This window comes from Pseudophryne corroboree, chromosome 9, assembly GCF_028390025.1.
Source record: "Pseudophryne corroboree isolate aPseCor3 chromosome 9, aPseCor3.hap2, whole genome shotgun sequence".
Classification (NCBI taxonomy): Eukaryota; Metazoa; Chordata; class Amphibia; order Anura; family Myobatrachidae; genus Pseudophryne; species Pseudophryne corroboree.
The window spans coordinates 376,474,174-376,490,371 of record NC_086452.1 but is presented as its reverse complement, the minus strand read 5'-3'; the positions used below and the strand labels follow the sequence as shown (position 1 = coordinate 376,490,371).

At 46.6% G+C, this 16,198-nt stretch overlaps 1 protein-coding gene and 1 long non-coding RNA gene across 2 annotated transcripts in view; one reads left to right on the top strand and one right to left on the bottom strand.

Moving 5' to 3' along the window:
• LOC134957057 (uncharacterized) overlaps positions 1–16,198 on the top strand; it is a 366,396-nt gene that overhangs the window by 40,322 nt on the left and 309,876 nt on the right. The gene's annotated exons all lie outside the window — the stretch shown is intronic.
• The window catches only part of HRH1 (histamine receptor H1), a 282,386-nt gene continuing 266,239 nt past the window's right edge, over positions 52–16,198 (bottom strand). The window contains exon 2 of the mRNA XM_063938825.1: positions 52–2,781. Coding sequence (XP_063794895.1) covers positions 1,195–2,781 — 1,587 coding nt within the window. The 3' untranslated portion in view covers positions 52–1,194. The remainder of the gene's footprint in view (positions 2,782–16,198) is intronic.

Here is a 16,198-nt window from a genome sequence, read left to right as displayed (position 1 = left end):
AAAACCCTATTTAACAGTGTATAAAAAGACCAATAGGTACATATATGTCCAGGGTAAGTACTAGGTTCTTCTACCGCTTCCCCAGACTCCTGCACTTGCTCCAATGTTCCGCAGTGCAGGAGATTGTGGATTACATTTGGAATGTTTAGGCATGTTTAGGCATAAAAAACATGCGCTATACTATTTAATTACATTTTGTTCTGTTTTTTGTTTTGTTGTCTTGCCCTTTTCCCATACATACAGTAGGTAGATGTGGCCACTTGATCTGAGTATTACGCAGCCAGATCTATATACAGTAGGGCCTCACAAATCTGGTAGGATTGAATGATACGGCTGTCTGCAATATGGAAACAAATTAGTGGCTCCTACTCTGCTCATTTACTTTGATTGGATAACCACCACAAATGTGATCAGATCAGTCATCGTTGGATCAGATGTTCTAAGTTGCAATCTGTAGCAGTCAGAATCACAGCCTATAGGGTCACCATTATTTTTTTATTATTATTATTCTCTTTCTTTTTTTAATACCTGCAGATGTTACTATTGCTATTGAAGTTCATAAGGAAGTTTATTTTGTGGCTAAAAACACTCCTTATACAGCAACAAACTAAAAAGAAGGACCAATTAAAATCAATAAATATCTGAACTATTCAGGTCCTTTATAAAGTTTATCCAAATGGATAAATTGCAAGTTTTAATTAAATTTCACTTTCCCAATTTAATCTTGATAGTTTACTTCCATAAAATTGGTAGCTGTTAAATTGTTACACAAATGCACAGAGAAACACATACACAACAGGCTTGCCCAGAGTGTATTTTCTTGTCTGTCTGGCATCACGGTTACACCTTAGTGAATTCATTCAGCTAATATCTTTACAGAGTAGACATTTACAAATCTGAATTCATCTTGTTCTCTAGTGTCTCAGGGGGTCAGCCTTTGCCAGAAACTGCCTTTGTTTTATCACTCCACTCTTATCCAGTGTATTAAATCATTTTCCGAGACATTACTTGGTTTATATTTACAATGATCATATTTTAAAAATATAACAGTGAATAAGACATCAAAAGCACAGTCCATTTACAGTGTAATATCCAAGGAACATAAAAAAAGGAATAGTTTTTTAAATTAATGTTTGTTCTTTTAAATGAGTGGAAGTAACAGATAACTTCCAAGACTTCTGAGTTCATTTATTGTTACACTTTTCTTTTTTTACATGCACCACAGTTTATCCAGACATGAAATATCTTCTTAAATGTCTTTTTGAAATTCTCATTACACAGTGGGTAGATCAAAGGGTTTAGAGTTGAGTTGACATAACCAAGCCAAATGGTAAACATGTGAAAGTTGTGGTTGAAGCAGTCTTGGCAAAATGCTATGACCATAAAAAGAACAAAGTACGGGATCCAGCACATCATAAATGCTGCCATGATGAAACCTAACTGCTTGGCGGCTTTCCTTTCCCTGTTCATGTGAAGTCCTTGGATGTGCTGCTTGGAATGCGAGCGAAACCTTTGCCATGTATGTTTTAGGTAGCTGAAATTCCCTGAGAGCCAGGTTTCCGTGCTCTCTGTGGTCTCCATGTTGTTTTCTTCCACCTGACTTGAATCCAAGATACAAGAACCAGGCTCGGCAAATGTGTGTTCTTCGGATATGTCCGTCACCTCCTGGTTTTCTGGGCATTGTTCTTTCAGTGTATTTCTGTTGACAGTGACATAGTTTCGGCACTCTTCAGGGTTTGCCTGTATAATAGTAAGAGGGAAGCAGTGCAACTTGACAACTTTATTGTCACATGGGCTAAATCTCTGTTGAGTCTCAAAGTCTTCTATTTGGAAATGTCTCTGTGATATTTTTTGTTGAGCAAATACATTAGAAACTGCAGTGTAATGACTGTGAAAGTTTGTTTCTGGAACCATAAGATTTCCATTAGTGCATTGTGTCTTTGCACAGTCCTTTGGTTTCTTGAGCACCTTCACCTTCCGGACAAGCTTACTGTCATAGAACAGTTGGAAGGAGCCATTAATGAGCTCCCGATGTTGATAATGTTCTCTTACAGCCTTATAAATCTTAGCATAGAACCACAACATGAGCAAAGATGGAATATAGAAATTCAGTATGGCTGTGAGAACTTTAAACCAAGTCACTTTATGAAACTCTGTTTCACATGTGTGCTCCGGTACTGATCTTATTCCACCATTAGCGAAAACATGCCAGCCCAAAATCGGAATAATCCAAGTCAATGACAGGACCCAGGCCCCAGTAATCATCACAGAAGCCCTGGTCTTTGTACGGTACTTCAAATACTGTAGTGGCTGCTGGATGGAGCGATATCGATCAATGCACAGAATGAAAAGGCTGAAGATGGAGGCTGTACTAGCAACATAGTCCATGGATAACCAGAACAGGCATGTTGGCCTTCCAAGGATCCATTCGTGATTTAGGAGATACACAATGTTAAGCGGCATAACAGCTACACCCACAATTAAATCAGCAATAGACAAGCTGACAATGTAGAGGTTTCCAACAGTGTGAAGCTTGCGTTCTGTTTTCACAGCATACAAGACTAGAATGTTCATAATAACTGTAAGAAAGGATATGCTCCCTAAGACCAGGCCCAGACTTGCAGAGTGAATATCGGTCACATTCTTTGCTAAACTCAGGTTATGACTCAACATCATTCCTTTGAAGCAGTGGGATGGGGAGTATATGGCAGTAGGTTCTTGATGTGGTGCGTCACATATGTGTGGAGTTGGGGATATGTTCCTCTGACTTAATACTTTGATCTGTAAAACAAATGAACGAGTCAATGACCCACTGTAATCAGATGAGTAAATACCAATATATATGTGTCAAAGTATTCTTTGCTATAAGAAAATGTAATATGTAATCCCAGCTTGTGCCAAATTATACACTGATAATGTTATATTAAAGGTATTGAACAGTTTATTACCCATTTAGCATTTTGTTAAAAAGAGTCACATATAATTTTAAATACATTGTAGTTCTTGTTTTAATAAGAAAACAGATTCCATATTTGAGTTCCTCATTTCCATAATAATCCGTTAATGTAGTTCAGGCTAAATGCCTGATTCTGATTTGTAAGTAAAGCATAAAAAGCAAGTAACTTTGGAGTAAATTTACTAAGATGGGAATTCTATTTAAGATGGGATATTGCCCATAGCAACCAATCAGATTCTACTTCTCATTTATCTAGCACCTTCTAGAAGATAATACCTGGAATCTGATTGGTTGCCATGGGCAACATCCCATCATAAATAGAACTCCCATCTTAGTAAAGTTACCCCTTTGTGTCTGGAACAAACCACGCTGCCATGCAAGGGGAGCAAATACATTTATATTCTTTCTGTGCAGGGTAAATACTAGCTGCTTTTGCATGCATGTAGCCCAAAATGTCAGACAGCTTTATGTTTTACACTACAATTTAGACTTCAGTTTGAAAACTACGCGTCTAGTTCTCTTCGTGGAGAGGACCTTTGCTGTGCGGTGCGCGATGACGTCAACGCGCACCGCACATCATTACAGTAAAGGTCCTCTCCATGAAGGGAAACTAGACGCGTAGCGTCTAGTTTCCATTCACAGCGGGCAGCCCACGAAGGGAAACTAGATGCTTAGCATCTAGTTTCCCTTCATAGCGGGCAGCGGCAGTGGGGGGCACAGCAGCAGCGGATCTTGTCATGGTGCGGCGCCCTCCGGACGGCGCCGGCGCCCTCCGGAAGGCGCCGCCCCGGGCAAAAGTCCTGCTTGCCCGTGGCAAGATCTGCTACTGCTTACAAACATGAATCAGGCCCAGTGTGAGGAGCCTTTAACGTACCACATTGGCTATGGTGAGCCTTTCTACTCTAAAAATATCTTCAATATTTACTTTATTTGATTTTTAAAGGACTCATACACAGCAATGAGCTTGTTCTTGCCAGACTAAATTGGGCAGATTGATTTGTGAGCTCCGATAAACATTACGTTTTGTTAGTAAATCATAAGTAGTTTGGTGTTTGTGACAGACGCAAACTGCTACAAAGGATCAGAAAATGGGACAATATATTCACTGAAGAGTTAAGTTATGAACAATATAGCTGTTAATATCATGTATCTACAATGTGCAAGAAGCAAGCACAGAAGCTCATTAGGTCTTACAAACTTAAGGATGACTCTGCGTAGGAAACATAAAGCAGGCGTGGGGCAGTGAAGTTGTGCTTTACAGATGATCAGTGTCGGACTGGGGCAAGAAGGGCCCACCGGGGAAATGCATTGGGAGGGGCCCATGTTTAGGGATGTGGCTAGTTGCCACAGAGGCTTGGCTAACCATTAGAGAGTGCATGGTCTGGGCCCCTTGGTAAATATATATATACTGTAGTAAATAGCGCTAGTTCATGCATGATAATTAATAACAGAAATCCACTGTAGAAAATACACCATAGTCCTGTGCAGTATAAGGTAACATATATAAAATGAGTAATTCAAGTGCACAGTCTGGAACCTGGTCCCTAGAGGAAGAGGTGGGCCCCCAGGTGGTGGGGCCCACCGGTGGTTTTCCCCATTCCCCTGTGGGCCAGTCCAACCCTGCAGATGATTCTTGATGAGAAATTGGTCAAAATAAGGATTTATTCCAGGTCTCCAAATCCCCCTTATTTAAAAATTCTACAAGTCTGACCAGCATTTGCAATTACAAACAAAAAATAAGAATTTACTTACCGATAATTATATTTCTCATAGTCCGTAGTGGATGCTGGGGACTCCGAAAGGACCATGGGGAATAGCGGCTCCGCAGGAGACTGGGCACAAAAGTAAAAGCTTTAGGACTACCTGGTGTGCACTGGCTCCTCCCCCTATGACCCTCCTCTAAGCCTCAGTTAGGATACTGTGCCCGGACGAGCGTACACAATAAGGAAGGATTTTGAATCCCGGGTAAGACTCATACCAGCCACACCAATCACACCGTACAACTTGTGATCTGAACCCAGTTAACAGCATGATAACAGAGGAGCCTCTGAAAAGATGGCTCACAACAATAATAACCCGATTTTTGTAACAATAACTATGTACAAGTATTGCAGACAATCCGCACTTGGGATGGGCGCCCAGCATCCACTACGGACTATGAGAAATAGAATTATCGGTAAGTAAATTCTTATTTTCTCTGACGTCCTAGTGGATGCTGGGGACTCCGAAAGGACCATGGGGATTATACCAAAGCTCCCAAACGGGCGGGAGAGTGCGGATGACTCTGCAGCACCGAATGAGAGAACTCCAGGTCCTCCTCAGCCAGGGTATCAAATTTGTAGAATTTAGCAAACGTGTTTGCCCCTGACCAAGTAGCTGCTCGGCAAAGTTGTAAAGCCGAGACCCCTCGGGCAGCCGCCCAAGATGAGCCCACTTTTCGTGTGGAATGGGCTTTTACAGATTTTGGCTGTGGCAGGCCTGCCACAGAATGTGCAAGCTGAATTGTACTACAAATCCAACGAGCAATAGTCTGCTTAGAAGCAGGAGCACCCAGCTTGTTGGGTGCATACAGGATAAACAGCGAGTCAGATTTTCTGACTCCAGCCGTCCTGGAAACATATATTTTCAGGGCCCTGACTACGTCCTACAACTTGGAATCCTCCAAGTCCCTAGTAGCCGCAGGTACCACAATAGGCTGGTTTAAGTGAAACGCTGAAACCACCTTAGGGAGAAATTGGGGACGAGTCCTCAATTCTGCCCTGTCCGTATGAAAAATTAGGTAAGGGCTTTTATAGGATAAAGCCGCCAATTCTGAGACACGCCTGGCTGAAGCCAGGGCTAACAGCATTACCACTTTCCATGTGAGATATTTTAAGTCCACAGTGGTGAGTGGTTCAAACCAATGTGATTTTAGGAACCCCAAAACTACATTGAGATCCCAAGGTGCCACTGGAGGCACAAAAGGAGGCTGTATGTCACGATCCGGGTATCTGGACGCCATTTCTTACCCATCAGATGCCTCCTAAGGCTGGCTCAGCGCTCCAGGACCGGATCCCATCTGTTATCCTGATGTGTACATTCCTGTATCCTCTCCTGTCACTCAGGGACGCTGTCACAGTAAACGCCATATTACACCTGGCATGGCGTCTCCCGCGGCCTCCGCCGCCGTCCCTGAACTTCTGCATGCAGAGTGTCTGAGTGGCGATTACGTCAGCCGTGGCCTCCGCTGTGTCCGCGTGGTTGGATGTGCATCTGTCAGCCTGGCGCCTCCTGTCTCCGGTGGCCGGCGCCGCCATTACGGTTTTCATTACCACATGGATTACAAACCAAACTTCCCTCCAAGTGTCTGCATGGGCGCAGCCATCTTGGATTCTGTCAGCTGATCATTTCCACCAATCTGTTCTCAGTATTGATAATCTGCATAATTGCCTAGCCAATCCCTTCCTTGCTGCAGGTATAAATACACTGTGCCTGAGCAAGGAAGGCGTCAGTGCTTTGGTTGTCAAACCTAGTTCCTGTTTGTCTCTCTCCTGTGATTGTCTTCCAGGTTCCAGCTCCTGTCTCAAGACTTCCACCATAGAGACCCGCACCAGCATTCCACCTGCGGTGTAGCCTGACTCTCCAATCCATTGTGGATTCATCTGTTTCCAGCTACAACATTACCTGCTTCCAGCTCAGCTTCCAGCAGAGTACAGCTTCCCTTAAAGGGCCGGTGTCCTTTCTACACTTTACCACTCTCCACCGGTATTATTATTTCTCCGCTCTCAAGTTCTACATTTCAGTTCATATTTCATCGCTCCCAAGTTCATTTATTATTTAACTGGTTCCAGCCAGTATCCACTCCGTGCTAACAACAGTCTGGTTCCAGCCAGTATCCACAGCAGCTGTTTTATCTTCAGCAACCCAGCTTTTCCTGGAACACCAGCTGGCACAATCCTGGGTTATCTCCATTGCTACAGTCGGGCCTGGTAAGGACTTTCCATCTAGAAGATCATAAGAACTATCTCACACTACCAGTGCCCTGTGGCTCCTGCCATCCTGTAGTACCCAGGAACTGTATTTATTCTTTGCTGACTTTTACGTTTTCTTTTACTGCTGCTGTGTTGCGGAGTTGTCATAATAAACATCATTGACTTTTATCCAAGTTGTCGTGGTCACGCCTTCGGGCAGTTATTATTCATGTTACTTACATGTCCAGGGGTCTGATACAACCTCCCAGGTTCCGGTACATCTCAGCCCCTACAATTGAGGCTGCCTCCCGTCAGCTCAGGCCCTCAGTTGTGACAGTAAGCACTGACCTAATGAATCCAGCCGGAGACCAGGATCAAGCGGCCAGGCCGATGCAAGAACTGGCAGCCCGACTAGAACATCAGGAGGCTGCACAGGGCCACATCATCCGCTGTCTCCAGGATCTCTCTACTCGGCTGGATGGGATTCAGACAACTCTCCGTGGATCAGGCGCGTCTGGTGCGTCAACCACAGTGACTCCAGCTATAACCCCACCCACCTTACCCATTTCTGCTCCACGTCTTCATCTTCCAACGCCAGCAAAATTTGACGGATCTCCAAGATTCTGCAGGGGATTTCTCAACCAGTGTGAGATTCAGTTTGAGCTACAACCTGGCAATTTTCCCAGTGACCGTACAAAAATTGCCTACATTATTTCTCTTCTCAGTGGCTCAGCCCTTGATTGGGCATCACCGTTATGGGAGAGGTCCGACACCCTGCTATCTTCCTACACTGCCTTCGTGTCAACATTCAGGCGCATCTTCGACGAGCCAGGCCGGGTAACCTCAGCTTCATCCGAGATTCTCCGTTTACGCCAGGGGTCACGTACTGTAGGACAATATCTGATACAGTTCCAGATCCTGGCATCCGAACTGGCATGGAACGACGAGGCCCTGTATGCTGCATTCTGGCATGGCTTATCTGAGCGTATTAAAGATGAGTTAGCTACCAGAGACTTACCTTCTAAGTTAGATGAGCTAATCTCACTCTGCACGAAAGTGGATTTACGTTTCAGAGAGAGAGCAACTGAGCGTGGAAGATCATCTGCTCCAAAATCTTCTGCTCCTCCTCCTCGTCAACTGTCACCATCTAAAGATGAGCCCATGCAACTTGGCCGTTCCCGTTTAACTCCTGCTGAGCGCCGAAGACGTCTCTCCGAGTTTCTCTGTCTCTATTGTGCAGCTCCGTCTCACACCATTAATGCCTGTCCCAAACGTCCGGGAAACTCCAAATCCTAGCTCGCCAAGGAGAGGGCCGGCTAGGAGTAATGATCTCCTCTCCATCTCCTCAAGATTGTAATCTCCCAGTCTCGCTTCGAGTTGCTCAACGTTATCGGCACGTCATTGCCCTCCTTGATTCCGGAGCAGCTGGGAACTTTATTACCGAAGCCTATGTTAAACGGTGGTCCCTACCCACCGAGAGACTTCCTTCGTCCATTTCTTTAACTGCCGTGGATGGCAGCAAAATTTTTGATGCAGTTATTTCTTTAAGGACTCTACCAGTTCGTCTGAGAGTGGGAGTTCTTCATTCCGAACTTATTTCTTTTTTAGTGATTCCAAGAGCCACACATCCTGTGGTCCTGGGCCTTCCATGGCTCCGTCTTCACAATCCTACAATTGATTGGTCGACTACGCAAATCCTGGCATGGGGTTCCTCCTGTGCTGAGACATGTTTGTTTAAAGTATTGCCTGTCTGTTCTTCCTCCCCCAGGTCGTCTGATGTTCCACCTCCTCCATATCAAGATTTCACGGATGTGTTCAGTAAAGCTTCTGCTGATATCCTTCCTCCTCATAGAGAATGGGACTGTCCGATTGATCTCGTTCCAGGGAAGGTTCCACCTCGAGGCCGAACTTATCCGTTGTCTCTGCCTGAGACGCATTCTATGGAGGAATATATTAAAGAGAACCTAGCAAAGGGGTTCATTCGACCTTCTTCTTCTCCAGCCGGCGCAGGCTTCTTTTTTGTAAAAAAGAAAGATGGTGGTCTGCGGCCGTGCATCGACTACAGAGGTTTGAACGACATTACCATCAAGAACCGTTATCCTTTACCCCTGATTACTGAGCTCTTTGACAGAGTTAGCGGAGCTACCATCTTTACAAAGCTGGACTTGCGAGGTGCATACAATCTCATCCGGATCCGTGAGGGTGACGAGTGGAAGACCGCCTTTAACACCCGTGACGGACATTATGAGTACCTCGTCATGCCCTTCGGATTGAGCAATGCTCCAGCTGTCTTCCAGCATTTTGTCAATGAGATCTTCAGAGACATTCTATACCGTCATGTCGTGGTCTATCTAGACGATATCCTCATTTTTGCCAACGATTTAGAGGAACATCGTTTTTGGGTTAAAGAGGTTCTGTCCCGTCTCCGTGTCAATCATCTCTATTGCAAATTAGAAAAATGCGTCTTTGAAGTCAAGTCCATTCCGTTTCTAGGGTACATTGTGTCCGGTTCCGGACTAGAGATGGATCCTGAGAAACTACAAGCAATCCAAAATTGGCCGGTACCCTTAACCCTCAAAGGGGTCCAGAGGTTCTTAGGGTTCGCCAACTATTACCGAAAGTTTATACGAGACTTTTCCACCATTGTGGCGCCTATTACTGCTTTCACTAAGAAGGGTGCTAACCCGTCCAAGTGGTCTGAAGAAGCCATGCAAGCATTTCATCTTTTAAAACAAAGGTTCATCTCTGCGCCTGTTCTGAAACAGCCTGACATCGACTCTCCTTTCATCTTAGAGGTGGATGCCTCCTCCGTTGGAGTAGGAGCGGTGTTATCTCAGAGGGCTAAAGATGGCCATTTACACCCTTGCAGTTTCTTCTCCCGGAAGTTCTCCCCAGCTGAGCGCAACTATGCCATTGGCGACCAGGAGTTGCTAGCCATCAAGCTCGCTCTAGAAGAGTGGAGGTATCTGTTGGAGGGAGCTTCTCATTCAATCACCATACTTACAGACCACAAGAACCTTTTATACCTGAAGGGCGCACAATGTCTCAACCCTCGTCAGGCCAGATGGGCACTTTTCTTTTCCAGGTTCGACTTTAAACTCCAGTTCTGTCCGGGCTCTCAGAATCGCAAGGCAGATGTATCCAAAAAACCCTGGAGTTTATCTCTAGGTCCTATTGGTGGCCAACTCTAAAAAAGGACGTCTTGGAGTTTATTGCATCTTGCCCAAAGTGTGCCCAACATAAAGTATCCCGCCAGTCGCCTGCGGGGCAACTGGTTCCACTATCCGTTCCCCGTCGACCATGGACCCACTTGTCGATGGATTTCATTACAGACTTACCCATGTGCAACAAGTTCAATACCATCTGGGTGGTAGTTGACCGGTTCACCAAGATGGCACACTTCATTCCTCTCACTGGTCTTCCGTCAGCTTCCAAGTTGGCTCAAGTATTCATACAAGAGATCTTCCGACTCCACGGTCTTCCTGAAGAAATTATCTCAGATCGAGGAGTTCAATTCACAGCCAAATTCTGGCGAAGTTTATGTCAAGTCCTCCAAGTCAAGCTAAAGTTTTCCACGGCTTACCATCCTCAGACCAATGGTCAAACCGAGAGGGTGAATCAGGACTTGGAGGCCTTCCTCCGCATCTATGTGTCCTCCTCTCAAGATGACTGGGTTCAATTACTTCCCTGGGCCGAGTTCTGTCATAACAACCAGTATCATTCTTCATCTGCTTCAACACCATTCTTCACTAACTTTGGATTCCACCCTAAAGTCCCTGAGTTCCAACCGCTTCCAGCAACTTCTGTTCCCGCAGTGGATATCACCTTGCATCAGTTTGCCAATATCTGGAAGAGCGTACGATCAGCTCTGCTCAAGGCATCGTTCAGGTACAAGAAGTTTGCGGATAAGAAGCGTCGAGCAGTTCCTGCTCTCAAGGTGGGTGATCGGGTATGGTTATCCACGAAGAATTTGAGGTTAAGAGTTCCCAGTATGAAGTTTGCACCTCGCTATATCGGTCCTTTCAAGATTGAACAAGTCATCAATCCTGTTGCTTACAGACTCCAGTTGCCTCCCTTCTTAAAAATACCCAGGACATTCCATGTTTCCCTGTTGAAACCGCTGATCTTGAATCGGTTTCATTCCTCACTTCCTCCAACTCCGAAAGTCCAAACTCAACGAGGCGTTGAGTATGAAGTGGCCAAGATCCTGGACTCACGTCACCGTTACTGTCAACTACAATATCTTATTGACTGGAAGGGTTATGGTCCTGAGGAACGTTCATGGACCAATGCTTCTGATGTCCATGCTCCTGCCTTGGTCCGGAGATTCCATTCCAAGTTTCCTCAAAAGCCAAAGAAGTGTCCTGGGGCCACTCCTAAAGGGGGGGGTGCTGTCACGATCCGGGTATCTGGACGCCATTTCTTACCCATCAGATGCCTCCTAAGGCTGGCTCAGCGCTCCAGGACCGGATCCCATCTGTTATCCTGATGTGTACATTCCTGTATCCTCTCCTGTCACTCTGGGACGCTGTCACAGTAAACGCCATATTACACCTGGCATGGCGTCTCCCGCGGCCTCCGCCGCCGTCCCTGAACTTCTGCATGCAGAGTGTCTGAGTGGCGATTACGTCAGCCGCGGCCTCCGCTGTGTCCGCGTGGTTGGATGTGCATCTGTCAGCCTGGCGCCTCCTGTCTCCGGTGGCCGGCGCCGCCATTACGGTTTTCATTACCACATGGATTACAAACCAAACTTCCCTCCAAGTGTCTGCATGGGCGCAGCCATCTTGGATTCTGTCAGCTGATCATTTCCACCAATCTGTTCTCAGTATTGATAATCTGCATAATTGCCTAGCCAATCCCTTCCTTGCTGCAGGTATAAATACACTGTGCCTGAGCAAGGAAGGCGTCAGTGCTTTGGTTGTCAAACCTAGTTCCTGTTTGTCTCTCTCCTGTGATTGTCTTCCAGGTTCCAGCTCCTGTCTCAAGACTTCCACCATAGAGACCCGCACCAGCATTCCACCTGCGGTGTAGCCTGACTCTCCAATCCATTGTGGATTCATCTGTTTCCAGCTACAACATTACCTGCTTCCAGCTCAGCTTCCAGCAGAGTACAGCTTCCCTTAAAGGGCCGGTGTCCTTTCTACACTTTACCACTCTCCACCGGTATTATTATTTCTCCGCTCTCAAGTTCTACATTTCAGTTCATATTTCATCGCTCCCAAGTTCATTTATTATTTAACTGGTTCCAGCCAGTATCCACTCCGTGCTAACAACAGTCTGGTTCCAGCCAGTATCCACAGCAGCTGTTTTATCTTCAGCAACCCAGCTTTTCCTGGAACACCAGCTGGCACAATCCTGGGTTATCTCCATTGCTACAGTCGGGCCTGGTAAGGACTTTCCATCTAGAAGATCATAAGAACTATCTCACACTACCAGTGCCCTGTGGCTCCTGCCATCCTGTAGTACCCAGGAACTGTATTTATTCTTTGCTGACTTTTACGTTTTCTTTTACTGCTGCTGTGTTGCGGAGTTGTCATAATAAACATCATTGACTTTTATCCAAGTTGTCGTGGTCACGCCTTCGGGCAGTTATTATTCATGTTACTTACATGTCCAGGGGTCTGATACAACCTCCCAGGTTCCGGTACATCTCAGCCCCTACAACTGAGGCTGCCTCCCGTCAGCTCAGGCCCTCAGTTGTGACACTGTATATGCAGTACCCCCTTGACAAACGTCTGAACTTCAGGAACTGAAGCTAGTTCTTTTTGAAAGAATATCGACAGGGCCGAAATTTGAACCTTAATGGACCCTAATTTTAGGCCCATAGACAGTCCTGTTTGCAGGAAACGACCCAGTTGAAATTCCTCTGTAGGGGCCTTCCTGGCCTCACACCACGCAACATATTTACGCCACATACGATGATAATGTTGCACAGTTACATCCTTCCTGGCTTTGATCAGGGTAGGGATGACTTCATCCGGAATGCCTTTTTCCTTCAGGATCCGGCGTTCAACCGCCATGCCGTCAAACGCAGCCGCGGTAAGTCTTGGAACAGACAGGGTCCCTGCTGGAGCAGGTCCTTTCTTAGAGGTAGAGGCCACGGGTCTTCCGTGAGCATCTCTTGAAGTTCCGGGTACCAAGTCCTTCTTGGCCAATCCGGAGCCACGAGTATAGTCCTTACTCCTCTCCTTCTTATGATTCTCAGTACCTTGGGTATGAGAGGCAGAGGAGGGAACACATACACTGACTGGTACACCCACGGTGTTACCAGAGCGTCCACAGCTATTGCCTGAGGGTCCCTTGACCTGGCGCAATATCTGTCCAGTTTTTTGTTGAGGCAGGACGCCATCATGTCCACCTTTGGTTTTTCCCAACGGTTCACAATCATGTGGAAGACTTCTGGGTGAAGTCCCCACTCCCCCGGGTGGAGGTCGTGTCTGCTGAGGAAGTCTGCTTCCCAGTTGTCCACTCCCGGAATGAACACTGCTGACAGTGCTATCACATGATTTTCCGCCCAGCGAAGAATCCTTGCAACTTCCGTCATTGCCCTCCTGCTTCTTGTGCCGCCCTGTCTGTTTACGTGGGCGACTGCCGTGATGTTGTCCGACTGGATCAACACCGGCTGACCCTGAAGCAGAGGCCTTGCCTGACTTAGGGCATTGTAAATGGCCCTTAGTTCCAGGATATTTATGTGAAGTGACGTTTCCATGCTTGACCACAAGCCCTGGAAATTTCTTCCCTGTGTGACTGCTCCCCAGCCTCTCAGGCTGGCATCCGTGGTCACCAGGACCCAGTCCTGAATGCCGAATCTGCGGCCCTCTAGAAGATGAGCACTCTGTAACCACCACAGGAGAGACACCCTTGTCCTTGGAGACAGGGTTATCCGCTGATGCATTTGAAGATGCGATCCGGACCATTTGTCCAGCAGATCCCACTGAAAAGTTCTTGCGTGGAATCTGCCGAATGGAATCGCTTCGTAAGAAGCTACCATTTTTCTCAGGACCCTTGTGCATTGATGCACTGACACTTGGCCTGGTTTTAGGAGGTTCCTGACTAGGTCGGATAACTCCCTGGCTTTCTCCTCCGGGAGAAACACCTTTTTCTGGACTGTGTCCAGAATCATCCCTAGGAACAGCAGACGTGTCGTCGGAATCAGCTGCGATTTTGGAATATTTAGAATCCACCCGTGCTGTCGTAGTACTACTTGAGATAGTGCTACTCCGACCTCTAACTGTTCTCTGGACCTTGCCCTTATCAGGAGATCGTCCAAGTAAGGGATAATTAAGACGCCTTTTCTTCGAAGAAGAATCATCATTTCGGCCATTACCTTGGTAAAGACCCGGGGTGCCGTGGACAATCCAAACGGCAGCGTCTGAAACTGATAGTGACAGTTCTGTACCACAAACCTGAGGTACCCTTGGTGAGAAGGGCAAATTGGGACATGGAGGTAAGCATCCTTGATGTCCAGAGACACCATATAGTCCCCTTCTTCCAGGTTCGCTATCACTGCTCTGAGTGACTCCATCTTGAATTTGAACCTTTGTATGTAAGTGTTCAAGGATTTCAGATTTAAAATAGGTCTCACCGAGCCGTCCGGCTTCGGTACCACAAACAGCGTGGAATAATACCCCTTTCCCTGTTGTAGGAGGGGTACCTTGATTATCACCTGCTGGGAATACAGCTTGTGAATGGCTTCCAATACCGCCTCCCTGTCGGAGGGAGACGTTGGTAAAGCAGACTTCAGGAACCGGCGAGGGGGAGACGTCTCGAATTCCAATTTGTACCCCTGAGATACTACCTGCAGGATCCAGGGGTCCACTTGCGAGTGAGCCCACTGCGCGCTGAAATTCTTGAGACGGGCCCCCACCGTGCCTGAGTCCGCTTGTAAGGCCCCAGCGTCATGCTGAGGACTTGGCAGAAGCGGGGGAGGGCTTCTGTTCCTGGGAAGAGGCTGCCTGCTGCAGTCTTTTTCCCCTTCCTCTGCCCCGGGGCAGGTATGAGTGGCCTTTTGCCCGCTTGCCCTTATGGGGACGAAAGGACTGAGCCTGAAAAGACGGTGTCTTTTTCTGCTGAGAGGTGACCTGGGGTAAAAAGGTGGATTTCCCAGCCGTTGCCGTGGCCACCAGGTCCGATAGACCGACCCCAAATAACTCCTCCCCTTTATACGGCAATACTTCCATATGCCGTTTGGAATCCGCATCACCTGACCACTGTCGCGTCCATAACCCTCTTCTGGCAGAAATGGACAGCGCACTTACTCTTGATGCCAGAGTGCAAATATCCCTCTGTGCATCTCGCATATATAGAAATGCATCCTTTAAATGCTCTATAGTCAATAATATACTGTCCCTGTCCAGGGTATCAATATTTTCAGTCAGGGAATCCGACCAAGCCACCCCAGCACTGCACATCCAGGCTGAGGCGATTGCTGGTCGCAGTATAATACCAGTATGTGTGTATATACTTTTTAGGATATTTTCCAGCTTCCTATCAGCTGGTTCCTTGAGGGCGGCCGTATCAGGAGACGGTAACGCCACTTGTTTTGATAAGCGTGTGAGCGCCTTATCTACCCTAGGGGGTGTTTCCCAACGCGCCCTAACCTCTGGCGGGAAAGGGTATAATGCCAATAATTTTTTAGAAATTAGCAGTTTTTTATCGGGGGAAACCCACGCTTCATCACACACTTTTTTACTAAGCAGCTCAGGAGAGCCACCTAGTGAGCACCCTTCTCGTTCGGGCACAAAAATCTAACTGAGGCTTGAAGGAGGGTCATAGGGGGAAGAGCCAGTGCACACCAGGTAGTCCTAAAGCTTTTACTTTTGTGCCCAGTCTCCTGCAGAGCCGCTATTCCCCATGGTCCTTTCGGAGTCTCCAGCATCCACTAGGACGTCAGAGAAAGTAAACATTTTTGTATAGTGGTACTATATTTGTATGCTTCAATACAGGGATACACATAAGTCATCTTATTATCTTATTAACAATGGAAAGGTACAACAGCTCTCAATGATACGGTACCCAAGGGCAGGCAGTGTCAGAGTCACTAAGGACTAGAAAGTAGACAAAGAACAAAGAGCACTGATGGTAAAGATAGTGCAAGGGAGGAACAATAGGGACGTCCCCTTCTAACAGCATATTTTCTTGGGGGGACCTTGAAAATGATCCACCTAAATTATACCCAATTCTCTTATGTTCACCTACTTTTTCTTGAACTTTAGAACTTTATTTCCAGTAGGCCACAACCCTTTTACTGGCTGCAAAACAGGAGTATTAATAGGTATGACTATAGTTAGGG